Raw genomic sequence first — 13,991 nt, 5'->3', positions numbered from 1 at the left:
TTTTCAATACCAACGTGATTATCTCATTTTTTTCAAGATACGATTATCAACAAATATTTTGTGATGATTACTACTAATAAGTTGCTAAAATTAGTTTTACGTGTTCTGAGTAAAAATGTTGAAAATGATAATAAACTACTGATATTTTTGGTCAATAACAAGTGTTAGATAAGCTGCTCTTCAATAAAATGATTAAAATACTCAAAATTCTTTTAAAAAAAAAAAAATTGAACGTCTTCACGATAATCAATGGATCGGAGAGGAATTATTGATTCTGTTTTGAAAAAGATATATGAAAAGAATTTAAGAAAATATTGAAAATAAAATAGTAAATATCTTAATCAAACTGAAAGTGCTTTTAATCTGAAAAACAAGAAGTTAGGTCTACTAATTATAATTTATAAGCTTATAAGCACTCTTTTAAGTATTTATCAAACATATTTATACACTAAAAGAATGGTATATACAAGTTTGACCAACGTATAAATTTAGCTAAAGCAACCTTTTAGGAATTGCTCTAAAACTTCCTACCTTTGGGGCATTTATAGCAGTTTATAGATGAATTAAATTCCAAAGAAGTAATAGAGGAGGTCCCCTCCAATGTCAGGACATGGCTGACCCAATTTCTACCAAACAAGGCACAACCATGGATTACCTGTTTATACAAAAGAAATATCATTCTCCCCTATTTCAATGAAGCAGGTTAGAAATTTAATAAGTTCCTGCAGTTGAGGAGGACCCTTCGAATATCGTTACACAGTTGTCAATTTTTACTCTTGTGGCATACACATTTTAGTAACCATGACGATTGGTTTAAATGATTTGTACCATTAATCATCCCACCATCTTGTAATAACAAAACCAAGAAAAATATAACTTGTATCTGAGAACTTGTACATGAAATCTGAGCTGTATGGGATGAAAAAGAGATGGCACTGGTCAAATTCTCCTCGTTTTACAGAGTGAACGAAAAGCAACTCTGCAATAACTTAAGCTTTTTCCCTTCTATAAAAGGAAAGGGAATCGGATGAAGCGAAGAAGCATTCAAGTTCCTGTAAGCACTATCACATGATTGATTAGCAGTCTAGACATTAGATAATCACCAGAAAAATTATGACTGATCATACTGAGAGCTCAAACAGGACCGAACTATGTTTTTTACAGAAAAACATATTGATTCAAAGAAGCTTAATCATGGTAACTGGAATAAGCATTCTCCACCACAACATGGGATGAAGGAAACATGCTACCTAATGTGACGATACAAAAGTGCAAACACTGGCTGATATTTTGTTACTAACAGCATTTTTTGCAAATGTTGCTAATACCATGTTCACAAACAACTCTCATGCCATAAGGGGCAAACACCTAGATTTACAAGTCAATTCCACCTTAGGAAGATAAATTCACTCATCTCAACCTCAAGATTTCTTAGTCTACTATCAATAATATTGCTTCTTACAGTTATAAACTATTCTTCAACTGCTGAAAACACTTCAAGAATCTCTCATGCTATATGATGTGAGTTACTGACTGATTAACAAAGAATGATAACTTCACCACCTTCAAACTACAACCTGTTTCTTGATGGATGCCTTAATACTGAGATGCTGGTATTTAGGTACTAATGTGCACGTGCAAGAGGAAAGAGTAAGAAGATTTACCCCCATATCCAATTAATACGGAAGTTGGTTATTCATTCTGCTCAGTCCTGAATGGTCGAAAAGAAGAATATAAATCAAGGCAAAAAACATTTAGAAGAAGACAGATTAGAAGGTAATGCAGCCACCAAAACTTACTTTGGTTTGTCAGTTAAGGTCACCATAGATCTGAGGACACCAGGACTAATCCTATCTGCAAGAACTCCTTGATCTGATATCCATAAAGACTTCTCCTTTACAAAGCTCTGAAGTTTCTTAGCTTCGTAATCGAGTAGAGTTTGATCTGCACCAAGTAACCAACTATTCGGACCGGTTCATGTTTCAAATATCGAAAAAAGAGTAGAGAACCAAAGTAAAAAAAAGAGTGAACAGTATTATTTTGATAAATAGAATGTCTGAATAGATTATCGTTTTCCTTCGTTGCATAATGTCACACATCAACAATTTAAAGCATAAACCCAAAGAAAAGTAGGATATGGAGTGGAATTGTTATAAAAAAAGGGGTAGGGTAAAGAATAAAATAAAATTACTAAGCAAAGCCAAAATGAGGAAAAAAAATAAGGTAATGACACAATCACGCCAAATCGGTCGTTGTATAAAATGGGACTTTTCGATGTTATGTAAGGATGGATTAAACAATACGATACAATAAAATTTAAGTAATAACCAAAACAAAAATTGGAATATATAATACAATACAATGGGTAACAGCCATCCAAACAAGCTCTAATAATTTCAACATGCATAAAATCCTTAACTACATTCAATAAGACCATCCAAAGTGGAAACTCATGATGGTTGGCCTTGACAACAAATTGAAATATATTCAGATGAAAGAATATGGGAAAATCTAAATAGCGGGCAATCAGCAGTTCAGCACTATAATTGCTAACTTTCACATGGTCATGAATGCACAAAAAATATGCGCTGGGAGCAGGATTGTGAGAAAGTGGAAAGTTTTACTGGTATTAATATAGGCTGCGTCCCTGGATGTACTTTTGTAATAACTTCTTTACTTATTAAGCGAAAAAACAGCACAAAATATTGCTAGGCAATTTAGTAGCTGCAAGCTAAGAGTATAATATGTATATAACAATTAAGAAGTCCAACAAACAGGATAAAGTTTCCTCCAGAGAATAAACATGCATCTCATACCAAAGTAAATATAACCTTTATGTTTAGACTGGCACATCTTGAGCCGGGGGTCTATCGGAAACAGCCTCTCTACTTCTTTAGATTTCTTTAGAGGTAGTGGTATGAACTGCGTACAATCTACCCTCCCCAGACCCCACTTATGTGGGAATATACTGGGTTTCTTGTTGTTGCTGTTGTTGTTGTTAGTTTTAGACTGGCACAATAAGTGATCTCTCCACAACAATAGAGTGACAGTAATAACAAAAGAACAAACAAGTATAATATTGACAAGTTACAAACTGTATCAGAAGTATGTAAACCTTTTGAGCCTAGAATATTTCAGAGTGCAATTAAGAAAATTTTTTGTTTAAAAAACTATTTGGTCCGCCAAATAATGTGTCATATAAAATGGAACATAGGAATATTAACTCTCAAGAAAGGCATATTCGCCCCATCACTTTTATATCCTTTATAAACAATAACTAACTAAACATTTTCAAGTTATCATGCTTTGCTTGGTCTCTCCAATTTTGGACCAGTAGCCGGCTACTTGATTTAAAGTAATTTACCTCATAAAAGCTTATATAACATTCATGTTTCAACAGAAGTGCTAACCATTAGAAAGTAATGTAATCTCTCTCGAACACCTTATCTTCTTCCACCCTTCATCTCCTGATACTACAACAACATACCCAGTATAATTCCACAAAGTGGATTCTGGGGAGGGTAGAGCGTACCCAGGCCTTACCTCTACCTCCAGTAGAGAGGATGTTTCCGATAGACCCTCGGCTCAAGGCAAAAATGGGCCAAAGCAGTCCAAAAAAAGAAGTCCGGAAAAAGAAGTAACAGAAGTACAAGTAATAGCAAATAGTAACAAAAATAACACATAGTAACAGAACAATAACTACTACAAAATAATATGATAGTCCAAGGACAAGATAACAGATAATAACAGAAACCAAAAGGTCCAGGAGCAATACTACAAATACTAGTATGGACAGATAACAAGACAACACACTACACAGTTCATATAGAGAGTGTTACTGGTGCATGCTTTGTAATAAAGATTCACAACATAAATGTGGTAAGAAAGAAACCTTTCTCCAGAATGGTATGAGCAGCATGAAAAGGAATATTGGCAAATATATCAGTTCCCGGGAACATGACCCAAGTCTTCTCTTTTGAATCATGATTGCCACAAGTTGGACAAATCTCTTTCACCAGTGGTCTTGATTCAACATCCTTCATTATTGATGCGAAAGGTGTAGGAATGCTAGTTTTTGTCGTCTTGGCCCTCCTCCTTAGTGCAGTTAATGCTTCCCTGTTCCCATTCCTCACTCTATCATTTTCAACTAACTGCATTACATTACACATAGTTTTCTTATACATTTGAACAAAAAATTTAAAATTTCTTCAATCAAGGTCATTTAGTACCTTTTGCCGAGCTAATAAAAGATTTTCACCTTCAATTTCAACCTCAATAAGCTTCTCTTGTAATTGCTTCATTGAGTCATCCATTTGATCTCTGCAAACCAATAACAATTATGATTGTCCTCGAATATCCATAAACTATTTCATCTGATAAATTATTGTAAGAAAAAAGTGCTACGATTTCTTCCAAAGGATCCAGTCACGGGACGCTGAACAGAAAAGTCCAAATCAATCGATTTCGACTTTCCCTTGGGCCTTGCCTTTGTTTGAATTCCTAATCGACCTATTTTGTAGATAGGTTTAGCTTGTTAAAGGGAGGCTGAAACCTTAGAGTTCAATGGAAAAGAGAACTCCAACCTCTTGTTTTTGACTGAAACTATTCATACGTATTATTCCCCATATCTCCCTTTAAATAGGAGTCTTATTACATCAAGAGAATTCCTAATCCTTATGAAACTAGGAAACATAAAACCCTATTCTAGAATAATGAATAAAGTTACTTAAATATAAAATACAATAAATAAAACTACTTAAAATATAAATAAATAAAAACTATATTCCACACATCCACAACAAAAAGCTATATATACTTTTAAGGAAATGCAGATGCAAGTGACAAAGCCATCATCCCAATTTTTGGGCCAAAAAAAAAAGAAATAATAGTATATAGGGAAGATCAAGTGTAGCACTTTCAGTCTCCGACTACATTATTTGTTACACTATAAAAGGACAAAAGTAAAATGGAGATAAATATACTTTAATCTCACAATGACCTAATTAAATCCACAAAAAAAAAAACTGCCCACATTTAATACGGGTTAAAAACGGGTTGAGCACTGGGTTACATGGGTCACTCATGTTTCGTAACTGATCTTTTTCCTTGTTTTAATTTTGATCACTTAGCAATTATCAATTCAAATGCAAGAACAATTATATCATTTTAATACAACCTTAGGAGAACTGCATCCCAAAAGCTAGCTATTGAGGTGGGAGATCCCAAAGCTATATAAGCCCCACATCAGCTCCCCTTTTGAACAATGTGGGACTCAAGTGTTGTACCTTGCAATAATATCATAACAGATACTAACATTCCACCATAACATGATCAAGCGATAAATCTAAATCACAACAATGTTTTAATTAATATAAGCAACCAAAACTAGTTAACATGCTAGTCTACTCCATCCTTACAACCAAAACTTGAAAAAAGATATAAACAAAGACATAAGATAAAGCTTGTAGCTAACTAATTATTAACATAATAGACTAATTTCATTTGTTTTTCAGCAGCAAAAAAATAGAAAAACAGCACTTGGCAGCAACAAAAAATCTTTACCTAACCCAAGAATCATATAACAAAATACTTTATTTCATATGTAGCCATTTAGAGAAGAAGAAACTCGGAGAGGCAAGCAACAGAGAAAGTTCCCAAAATTGGAACAAAATAAAAGTGTTTACTTTGTTATTATTTTTTTGAACACAGTGATATTCAAGCCAGCTTGAACCAGCCACTTCCCACCAACAATATCACCAAGTCCCGCGCAACTCTGGGCCAGCTTGCACGCACATCTGCTAATTCCACGAGATACTTGCCACCTCCCACCAGCAACAGGTGTACCAGGTAACTGTGTTAAACCAAGTCAAGAACACATGAGAAGAAACCACCTAGTGTTTCTCTGTTGGGAATTGTCACGACCCAGAATAGGATCATGACCGGCGCTAAGGAGTTTAGAACTCCAAAGCAAGCCTCATCAGAATTCTACAGAAAATCGGACAGAGCTTCCTTTGTTTTTGGGTCTATCAAGAAAATTCTCTGTCTCAAATCAACAGCACCACAACCAACACATCAATCACACCAACACAATCCATCACAAACCATCAACAAGTCACCAACACCACCCAATAACAACATAAAATCCATCTCCAAAACATGAGAGGGAGTTCAAATACTACACAAATCCAAAGTAATGAATGAATACTCAAAGCTCTAAAGACATGACTATGGAGCGACTCTAAGAGTTTGCAAGAAATAGAACATAACAAATAAATAAACTCTTGCCCAAGCGAACAAATGCGGGGCTCACCAGGAAAATGCTACCTCGAACACTCTAGCTAACGTAATTCTCGCCGTCACCTGCGTTGTCTGAAAAATAATAGCGAGGAGTGAGACGCTAGCTAAATGAGTAATAACACTTAACCACAACCATTTAAATGGGGACAAGTCATAAAACATCATGAAATAATGCTCTTTCAGAAAACAGTAACAATAAACAATATCATTGTTTCATGTAAGCAAAGTGAACCAATAGTTCAGTAATAACTCAAAAAGCATCGTATCATATCAAATATTACATATTTGGGAGGTTTCCAAGAATGAATAATGTAATCAGTGTGGCATTCTTCCTTATCAAGAATAGCCCATAACAGTGGACTCCTCATAAAGGAGTCAAATATCACATCAGTAACAGTATGCTAGGTCTACCTTCCCACTAGCGAGGGCTGTAACGGCCATCAGTAGATACAAGGTGCACCAGGTCTAACAATCCCACCGTTAGCTACGGAATTCAAATCAAGGTCTACTCCCATTTATAAATTCTTTGTAAACAATAGGATATTCATATGAAAGCGTTTTTCAGAATAATACATATCATTTAAAGTTTAAATCAACTCATGTTACATGTAAACTTGAATAAAAACACATGTCAAAATACATATTTCTCATGTAAGTGAAGAATATGCACAGTAATAATATCATATCTCAAATAACAATTTCAATATCATATCAAGTAAATGACTTGCCCCACATGCAATTTCAAAGCATTTCGTAACTCATTGTTTTCATCAAAATCAAGTAAAATATGCAAGTTAACAAAAACAAATTATGGTAAGTTAACACATTTGGTATTCTGCCAGTACACGTGTTAGAATACCAAATGTATCACCCTGAACGATTTGTATCACTTTCTTGGATCAAAACTATAATCACATCATATCCATTCTCGTGTTAAATCTCTTATTTTAGACTAACTCGTGATAAAATTAGACTACCAAGCCAAGTTTCATGATATTTTTCAATTCACTGAATTTCATACCCGTTATCGCAATAATGATGTAGGAAAGGATTTACCTTAATCCCTGACTCGAAGGTATAAAAATTAAAATTCAATCATCTAATATTATCGCTCCGTTCATGAAGATTTAAAGATTTCTCTCTCACTTGGAATTCCTTGTTCTTAAACTCTCAATCCCCAAACTTGAAGCCATAAAACATATGAATCAAAATCAATCCCCAAACTTGAAGCCATAAAACATATGAATCAAAATATATAAACTAAGTTAAGAAATTTACCTTGAACCCAATAGAATTTCTCAAAGAATTTTCTTTTTTTTTTCTTCTTTAGCCAAAAGGACAAGCCTTTTTTTTTCTTCTTTGTTGTTGTTGTTTGCTGCTTACAGGTGCGTTTTGCACGTCGTTGTTGTTGCTGCCTAGTTGCAGCATAAAGGGGAGGCCTTATAAACCCACCTATTCCCCTCAAATCCCCAATTCTTTTAATCCCTATCTTATTTGGTTTGGGCCGGGTATATGGGCATTGCCCATTCCTTTTCCTTTTCTAATTAATATGGGCTTTAGCCCATTTTCTCTTATATAAATATATTTTTTTTCAACTAAAACACACTAATTTATGATAATGGGGTATTACATTCTCCCCACCTTAAGAAATTTCAAAACAAGTGCATACCTGAAGACTGAAACAAGTGAGGGTACTTGAGTCTCATCTTATTTTCCGACTCTCATGTAGCTTCTTCAACAGAATGATTTCCCCATAAGACTTTTGCAGGTACAATCTCTTTTGACAATAACTCTCTTACTGTCTATCCGCCAAAGCCATCGGCTTTTCCTCATACATCGTCTTACCAAGCTGAAAAGTCGATGCTTCAACCACACGAGAGGAGTTTGACATACATTTTCTTAGCACAAAGACATGAAACATTGAATGGATAAAAGACATCTAACGGGGAAGTGTCAAATGGTATTCCCCTACTTCTACCTGGTCAAGTATATCTCATAGTCTTATAAACCCCGGGCTAAATTTACCTCTCTTTTTTTTTGAATCACATCGTTTCTTGATAGGAAACACTCCTAGGAACAACTAATCCCCAACTTTGAATTCAAAGTTTTTTTTTCCCCCTATTCATATAAGACTTTTGTCTACTTTGAGCGATAAGCAATTTGTCTTAAAACTGAACCTTATCCATAATTGTTTTTTTTTTTGTACATATACCTGGTCTGATCCTAATACATAGCCTCCCTGGATAAAGAGTATTTGATAAAGGAATGGCACCGTCTGCTGTACAAGGCCCCATATGGAGCCATCTGAATATTTATTGAAAGTTGTTGTACGAACGCTTAGGGATAGGTAAACCTTCCAAGTACCTCCGAAATAAAAAATGCAAACTCTCATGTCCTAAAGTTCTATATAGTACGTTCAGACTCTCTTTTACCTGCAGATGAAATCCGATACCAAGTTCCAACCATATTCACAATGCTTCTAGGAAAGATTTCTGAAAGTGCAAAGTGGAACTCGATTCTTTATCAAAGGTGATGTTCACTGGAACACCATGAAATCATATGAAGTATATTCACATAAATTTGTTAATGCATTTCCTTTTATGTATAGTATAGCCAACATGAAGGGTGCCAAAAGTTGAAAGATTCTCTGTATCTAACAGTCACGGGTAGCTCCATCACAAAGTCCATAGCAATCCTTATCCTTTTCCACTTCGGAATCCCGAGCAATTTTAGTAGGCTAGCAGGTCTTTACTCCAGATTAACAAGCTAAATAAATAGAAATAAAACAATTTTTTTTTTCTTCTTCATACCTTCATACCCATACAATTTGCTTCGGGTCACGATATATTTCAATGAATCCAAAGTGTATAGTATATTTGGAGTGTGGGCTTCCTCAAGAAATAATCCATTTCAATCCATCTCCATCTGTTGTACATAGTTGGCTATCTAGCCGGAGAACGCCGTCCCTGCCAAGAATCATACCATTACTTTTACTAGTTACGACATTATCTCATTATTTGAATAACCTCACATTCTCATATTGATATCCTTATGTGTTCGGCCTACAAATATTTAACTTCAACACAAGTCAATGGTGTTCCCGAATTTTCTGGGCTAAAACGAATATCTGCACTTCTAGTGCCTATCTTTAACTGAAAGCCGGAGTTATATGTACCAACTACCCAGGAATTTCTACTGTGTTTCAGTCACCATATTGGCCCGCTTCATATAATATAAAATAGGACAATCATAGTCGTTGAGTGATTACATATATCGGCGTTGCCAAGGGTTCGAATCTCTCTACTAAAAAATTTGTACATGAAATTCTTGTGGTTGGTGTCAATATCATAGATTTTCTCATATAAGTAATGTCTCCAATCTTCACATCCAATATCGCTGTAGTTATTAGTCGTCATACAAACATCTTATGAAAAAAAATACCCTAATCCCCATCTCAAAACATCAAGGACATAGTGAATCTCTCAGATTCTGATTGTTAGAACAACATTGTGCAGTGAGAAACATTTTTTTTTTTTTGAAATCTGAAAGTTCTGCTCACTTTCCTCCGTCCATTGATTTTCTTGTTTTTTTTTTTCTTGGTCAGTGGCCACTATTCTGAAGAGATCGCACATGAAACTTTTTTACTAGTCTGCGAAGCCCAAAAGTAGTGACTCTATGTAGGAGCAATGGACCTTGGCCATTTTTGAATTGCTCCTATTTTCTTTGTATCCATTAAAATATTATTCTTAGATACGGTAAGCATGAGCAATTTCATTTCATATAGCTGGAATTTGCACTTAGAGAACTTGATATAAAGTTGATGGTTCCACAACATTTGCAATATGATCCTTGATATATTCCTCATGTTCTCCCTGGCGATAAGAACATTCCATAACATCATCAATAAACACTATAATAACTTTTCTTGAAACAACTTGAACTTCTTATTCATTATCTCCATAACCATAGTTGTAGTATCGGTTAGTTTTAAAGACATGTTTTGGAATATAGTTTTCTCTAGTTTTAAGCTGATAATAACTAAGCCAAAAATCGTCGTTAGAAATGGGAGGCTCCATGTAATTGATCAAACATGTCATTTTTATCAAATAACGAGTACTTATCATGCATTATTACCTTCTCAACTAGCTGAGTCAATGCACATCTCAAGGACCCGTTTTATATTTTTTTTTCCCACAAACATTATGAATACCCCATGGTGATACTAGTGGTTCTCCTATAAAGTCATTCCCAGTAAATCCAACAAGTATTTCTTTATCTCTCTTAACTCCACCAGTGTCTAGGATATGGAGATATCGTCATGGGCTATATGTTCGTTATTATATCAATACCAAAATCTATTTCTTTTATAGGTGGTAGTTGAGGAAAGTCAGTCTACATGAAGCATAATCAACCAAATTCTCTCACTAATTATACCTTTCAAAATTGAGTGTTTGGTCTCTTAATCCTTTACCATAATAAGAGACTCTCACAAAATGTTTTTTTTTTCGTTTATATAACTGGTAAGTCATTATAAAAGACATAAACTTACTCATCTTTGTAACGCTCCTGCGTTATTTTTTTCTGGACTAAAATAGGTTCAATGGGTATCTCCACAACTATCTTCACTGGAAAGCAAGCAATTCGTCGAAATAGATAACCCATCTACATCTGATGTCATATCGGAATTGACCACATCGAGTAGATTAAAATCTAATTGTTTAGGATATCCCTTCTCTTAATTCGAATCTGACAAGCTTTATACCCATGTTAAACTAACAGGGAGTCATCCATAGGGCTGCCAATGCCAAAATCATACCTCAATAGGTTAAGATGTCCTTGAATTCTAACACATCGGCTTGTATTATATCTTCACTGAAAGATTTTCTACTTTTGACCTTCTTGGGTTAATCCTTGGTTGCATGTTTACCATATCCATGTTTTAAATCCTTTGGGCAGGTAAAATTGTCACAAAAATTGGTCAAAGTCTTTTGTATAAGATGTTGTTGTCTGGTTCAAACAGTAACCATCCCTTTCGCAAAGCTCTAAGCTTGAGATGTCATGTATCTAGCCAACTGATAAAGTCTAGTGACATACATTGGTACATCTGTCATCTAAATCAATTTCATAAACACCTAGGAGGCTCATGCTTAACTTTCGGAAAGGAAATCATCGATGTACACCTTGGTGAACTTGTTCCCCAAGTGAATGGTGTTGCTCGAGTCAACCTTATTTACAGTACAATAGCATACATTATGCTGGTCATGACCTCTACTCTGTATGCCATTTATCTATAGACCTCTCACTGGATCATCCCATGGCTCCAAAAGTTTTGAGTATTTCATTGATGAATCTTTATCAAAAATCTTTTAAGGATCTTTGCACTATTTGAACCAATGAACTCTGAAGATTTTATCTTTAGAAACTCTCAAGGATACATCTTTCCAGGAAGATCTGAATCTTTGTAGGTGCCTAAGCTGGTCTTGGGCCCTATTTACTACCTGACTCTATGTCCATTAATCTCTCTTGCTCGTTATCGGAAGATAAGTGTCTTAATAGTAACACTCCCAAGCTGCTAAAGGGGCGGAGTAGTACTCTTTCCCAAAAATAGATCTCTTACATGTCACATGAGCATGAAAATTGATCTTAGAGGCATAACAACATCTTTCTTGGACTTTCCAACTACATTCTGTTCCCCTTAATTGCGGAGACGGGTGTTTACAAAGGTGGCCCTTGATGCCTCCCGAACTATTGGACGAGTCTTGTTATTAGATGGTCTAAGTTCAAGACATACGATAGAAAGATAAACAAAGTTATATTCACCTAGTTGGCTCTATTAGTTGCACACATAAGGAGGAATGAGAAAGAAGGACAGACACATTCTATCACACCCTCGCAGAATCACGATTATAGAAATGGCCGGCAACATAACCATAATTGAGATTCTACTACTACCGTGTGCTCTATAGTCACAGAATTAACCTATCTCTAATACCAACTTTGTCACGACCCAGAATAGGATCATGACCGGCGCTAAGGAGTTTAGGACTCCAAAGCAACCTCATCAGAATTCTTCGGAAAATCAGGAACTCTGTTTTTGAGTCTATCAAGAAAATTCTGTCTCAAATCAACAGCACCACAACCAACACATCAATCACACCAACACAATCCATCACAAACCATCAACAAGTCACCAACACAACCCAATAACAACATAAAATCCATCTCCAAAACATGAGAGACATAAAATCCATCTCCAAAACATGAGAGGGAGTTCAAATACTCCACAAATCCAAAATAATGAAAGAATACTCAAAGCTCTAAAGACATGACTATGGAGCGACTCTAAGAGTTTGCAAGAAATAGAACATAACAAATAAATAAACTCCTGCCCAAGCGAACAAATGCGGGGCTCACCAGGAAAATGCTACCGCGAACTCTCTAGCTAACGTAATTCTCGCCGTCACCTGCGTTCTCTGAAAAATAATAGCAAGGAGTGAAACGCTAGCTCAGTGAGTAATAACACTTAACCACAAACGTTTAAATCGGGACAAGTCATAAAACATCATGAAATAATGCTCTTTCAAAAAACAGTAACAATAAACAATATCATTGTTTCATGTAAGCCAAGTGAACCAATAGTTCGGTAATAAACTCAAAATGCATTGTATTATATCAAATATTACATATTTGGGAGGTTTCCAAGAATGAATAATGTAATCAGTGTGGCATTCTTCCTCATCAAGAATAGCCCATAACAGTGGACCCCTCATAAAGGAGTCAAATATCACATCAGTAACAGTGTTGTAACAGTCATCAGTAGATACAAGGTGCACCAGGTCTAACGATCCCGCCGTTAGCTACGGAATTCAAATCAAGGTCTACTCCCATTTATAAATTCTTTGTAAACAATAGGATATTCATATGAAAGCATTTTTCAGAATAATACATATCATTTAAAATTTAAATCAACTCATGTTACATGTAAACTTGAATAAAAACACATGTCAAAATACATATTTCTCATGTAAGTGAAGAATATTCACAGTAATAATATCATATCTCAAATAATAATTTCAATATCGTATCAAGTAAATGACTTGCCCCACATGCAATTTCAAAGCATTTCGTAACTCATTGTTTTTATCAAAATCAAGTAAAATATGCAAGTTAACAAACACAAACTATGGTAAAATTACTACTCACAGTACACGTGTCGGAATACCAAATTTGTCACCCCGAACGATTCGTATCACTTTCTTGGATCAAACCTATAATCACATCATATCCATTCTCGTGTTAAATCTCTTATTTTAGACTAACTCATGATAAAATTAGACTACCCAACTCTTAAGGTTTCATGATATTTTTCAATTCACTGAATTTCATACCCGTTATCGCACTAATGATGTAGGAAAGGATTTACCTTAATCCCTGACTCGAAGGTACAAAAATTACAATTCAATCATCTAATATTATCGCTCCGTTCATGAAGATTTAAATATTTCTCTATCACTTGGAATTCCTTGTTCTTAAACTCTCAATCCCCAAACTTGAAGCCATAAACATATGAATCAAAATCAATCCCCAAACTTGAAGCCATAAAACCTATGAATCAAAATATATAAACTAAGTTAAGAAATTTACCTTGAACCCAATAGAATTTCTCAAAGAATGTTCTTTTTTTTTTTTTTTTT

General features: G+C 34.9%; 1 protein-coding gene across 16 annotated transcripts; it reads right to left on the bottom strand.

Moving 5' to 3' along the window:
• Positions 1 to 532: 532 nt before the first annotated feature.
• LOC107844656 lies at positions 533 to 13,991 on the bottom strand. Of its 16 annotated transcripts, none has more exons than XM_047394357.1 (11): positions 13,721 to 13,897; positions 13,501 to 13,565; positions 12,712 to 12,770; positions 9,108 to 9,263; positions 6,311 to 6,369; positions 5,685 to 5,851; positions 4,230 to 4,320; positions 3,893 to 4,151; positions 1,800 to 1,944; positions 1,665 to 1,711; positions 533 to 1,052 (listed from the first exon to the last, which is right to left on the bottom strand). In XM_047394357.1, exons 7-10 carry the CDS (start codon positions 4,311 to 4,313, stop codon positions 1,693 to 1,695), a joined length of 507 nt encoding a protein of 168 aa, XP_047250313.1. In that variant the 5' UTR covers positions 4,314 to 4,320; positions 5,685 to 5,851; positions 6,311 to 6,369; positions 9,108 to 9,263; positions 12,712 to 12,770; positions 13,501 to 13,565; positions 13,721 to 13,897; the 3' UTR covers positions 533 to 1,052; positions 1,665 to 1,692. The 16 variants fall into 16 exon arrangements, with proteins under 16 accessions (XP_047250313.1, XP_047250311.1, XP_047250309.1 ...); XM_047394355.1 differs by lacking the exon at positions 5,685 to 5,851 and adding an exon at positions 5,177 to 5,285; XM_047394353.1 differs by lacking the exon at positions 9,108 to 9,263 and adding an exon at positions 5,177 to 5,285 and having other exon boundaries at positions 13,721 to 13,895.

The sequence above is a fragment of the Capsicum annuum genome, chromosome 8, assembly GCF_002878395.1.
Source record: "Capsicum annuum cultivar UCD-10X-F1 chromosome 8, UCD10Xv1.1, whole genome shotgun sequence".
Lineage (NCBI taxonomy): Eukaryota > Viridiplantae > Streptophyta > Magnoliopsida > Solanales > Solanaceae > Capsicum > Capsicum annuum.
This window is presented reverse-complemented; position numbering and strand designations above follow the sequence as displayed.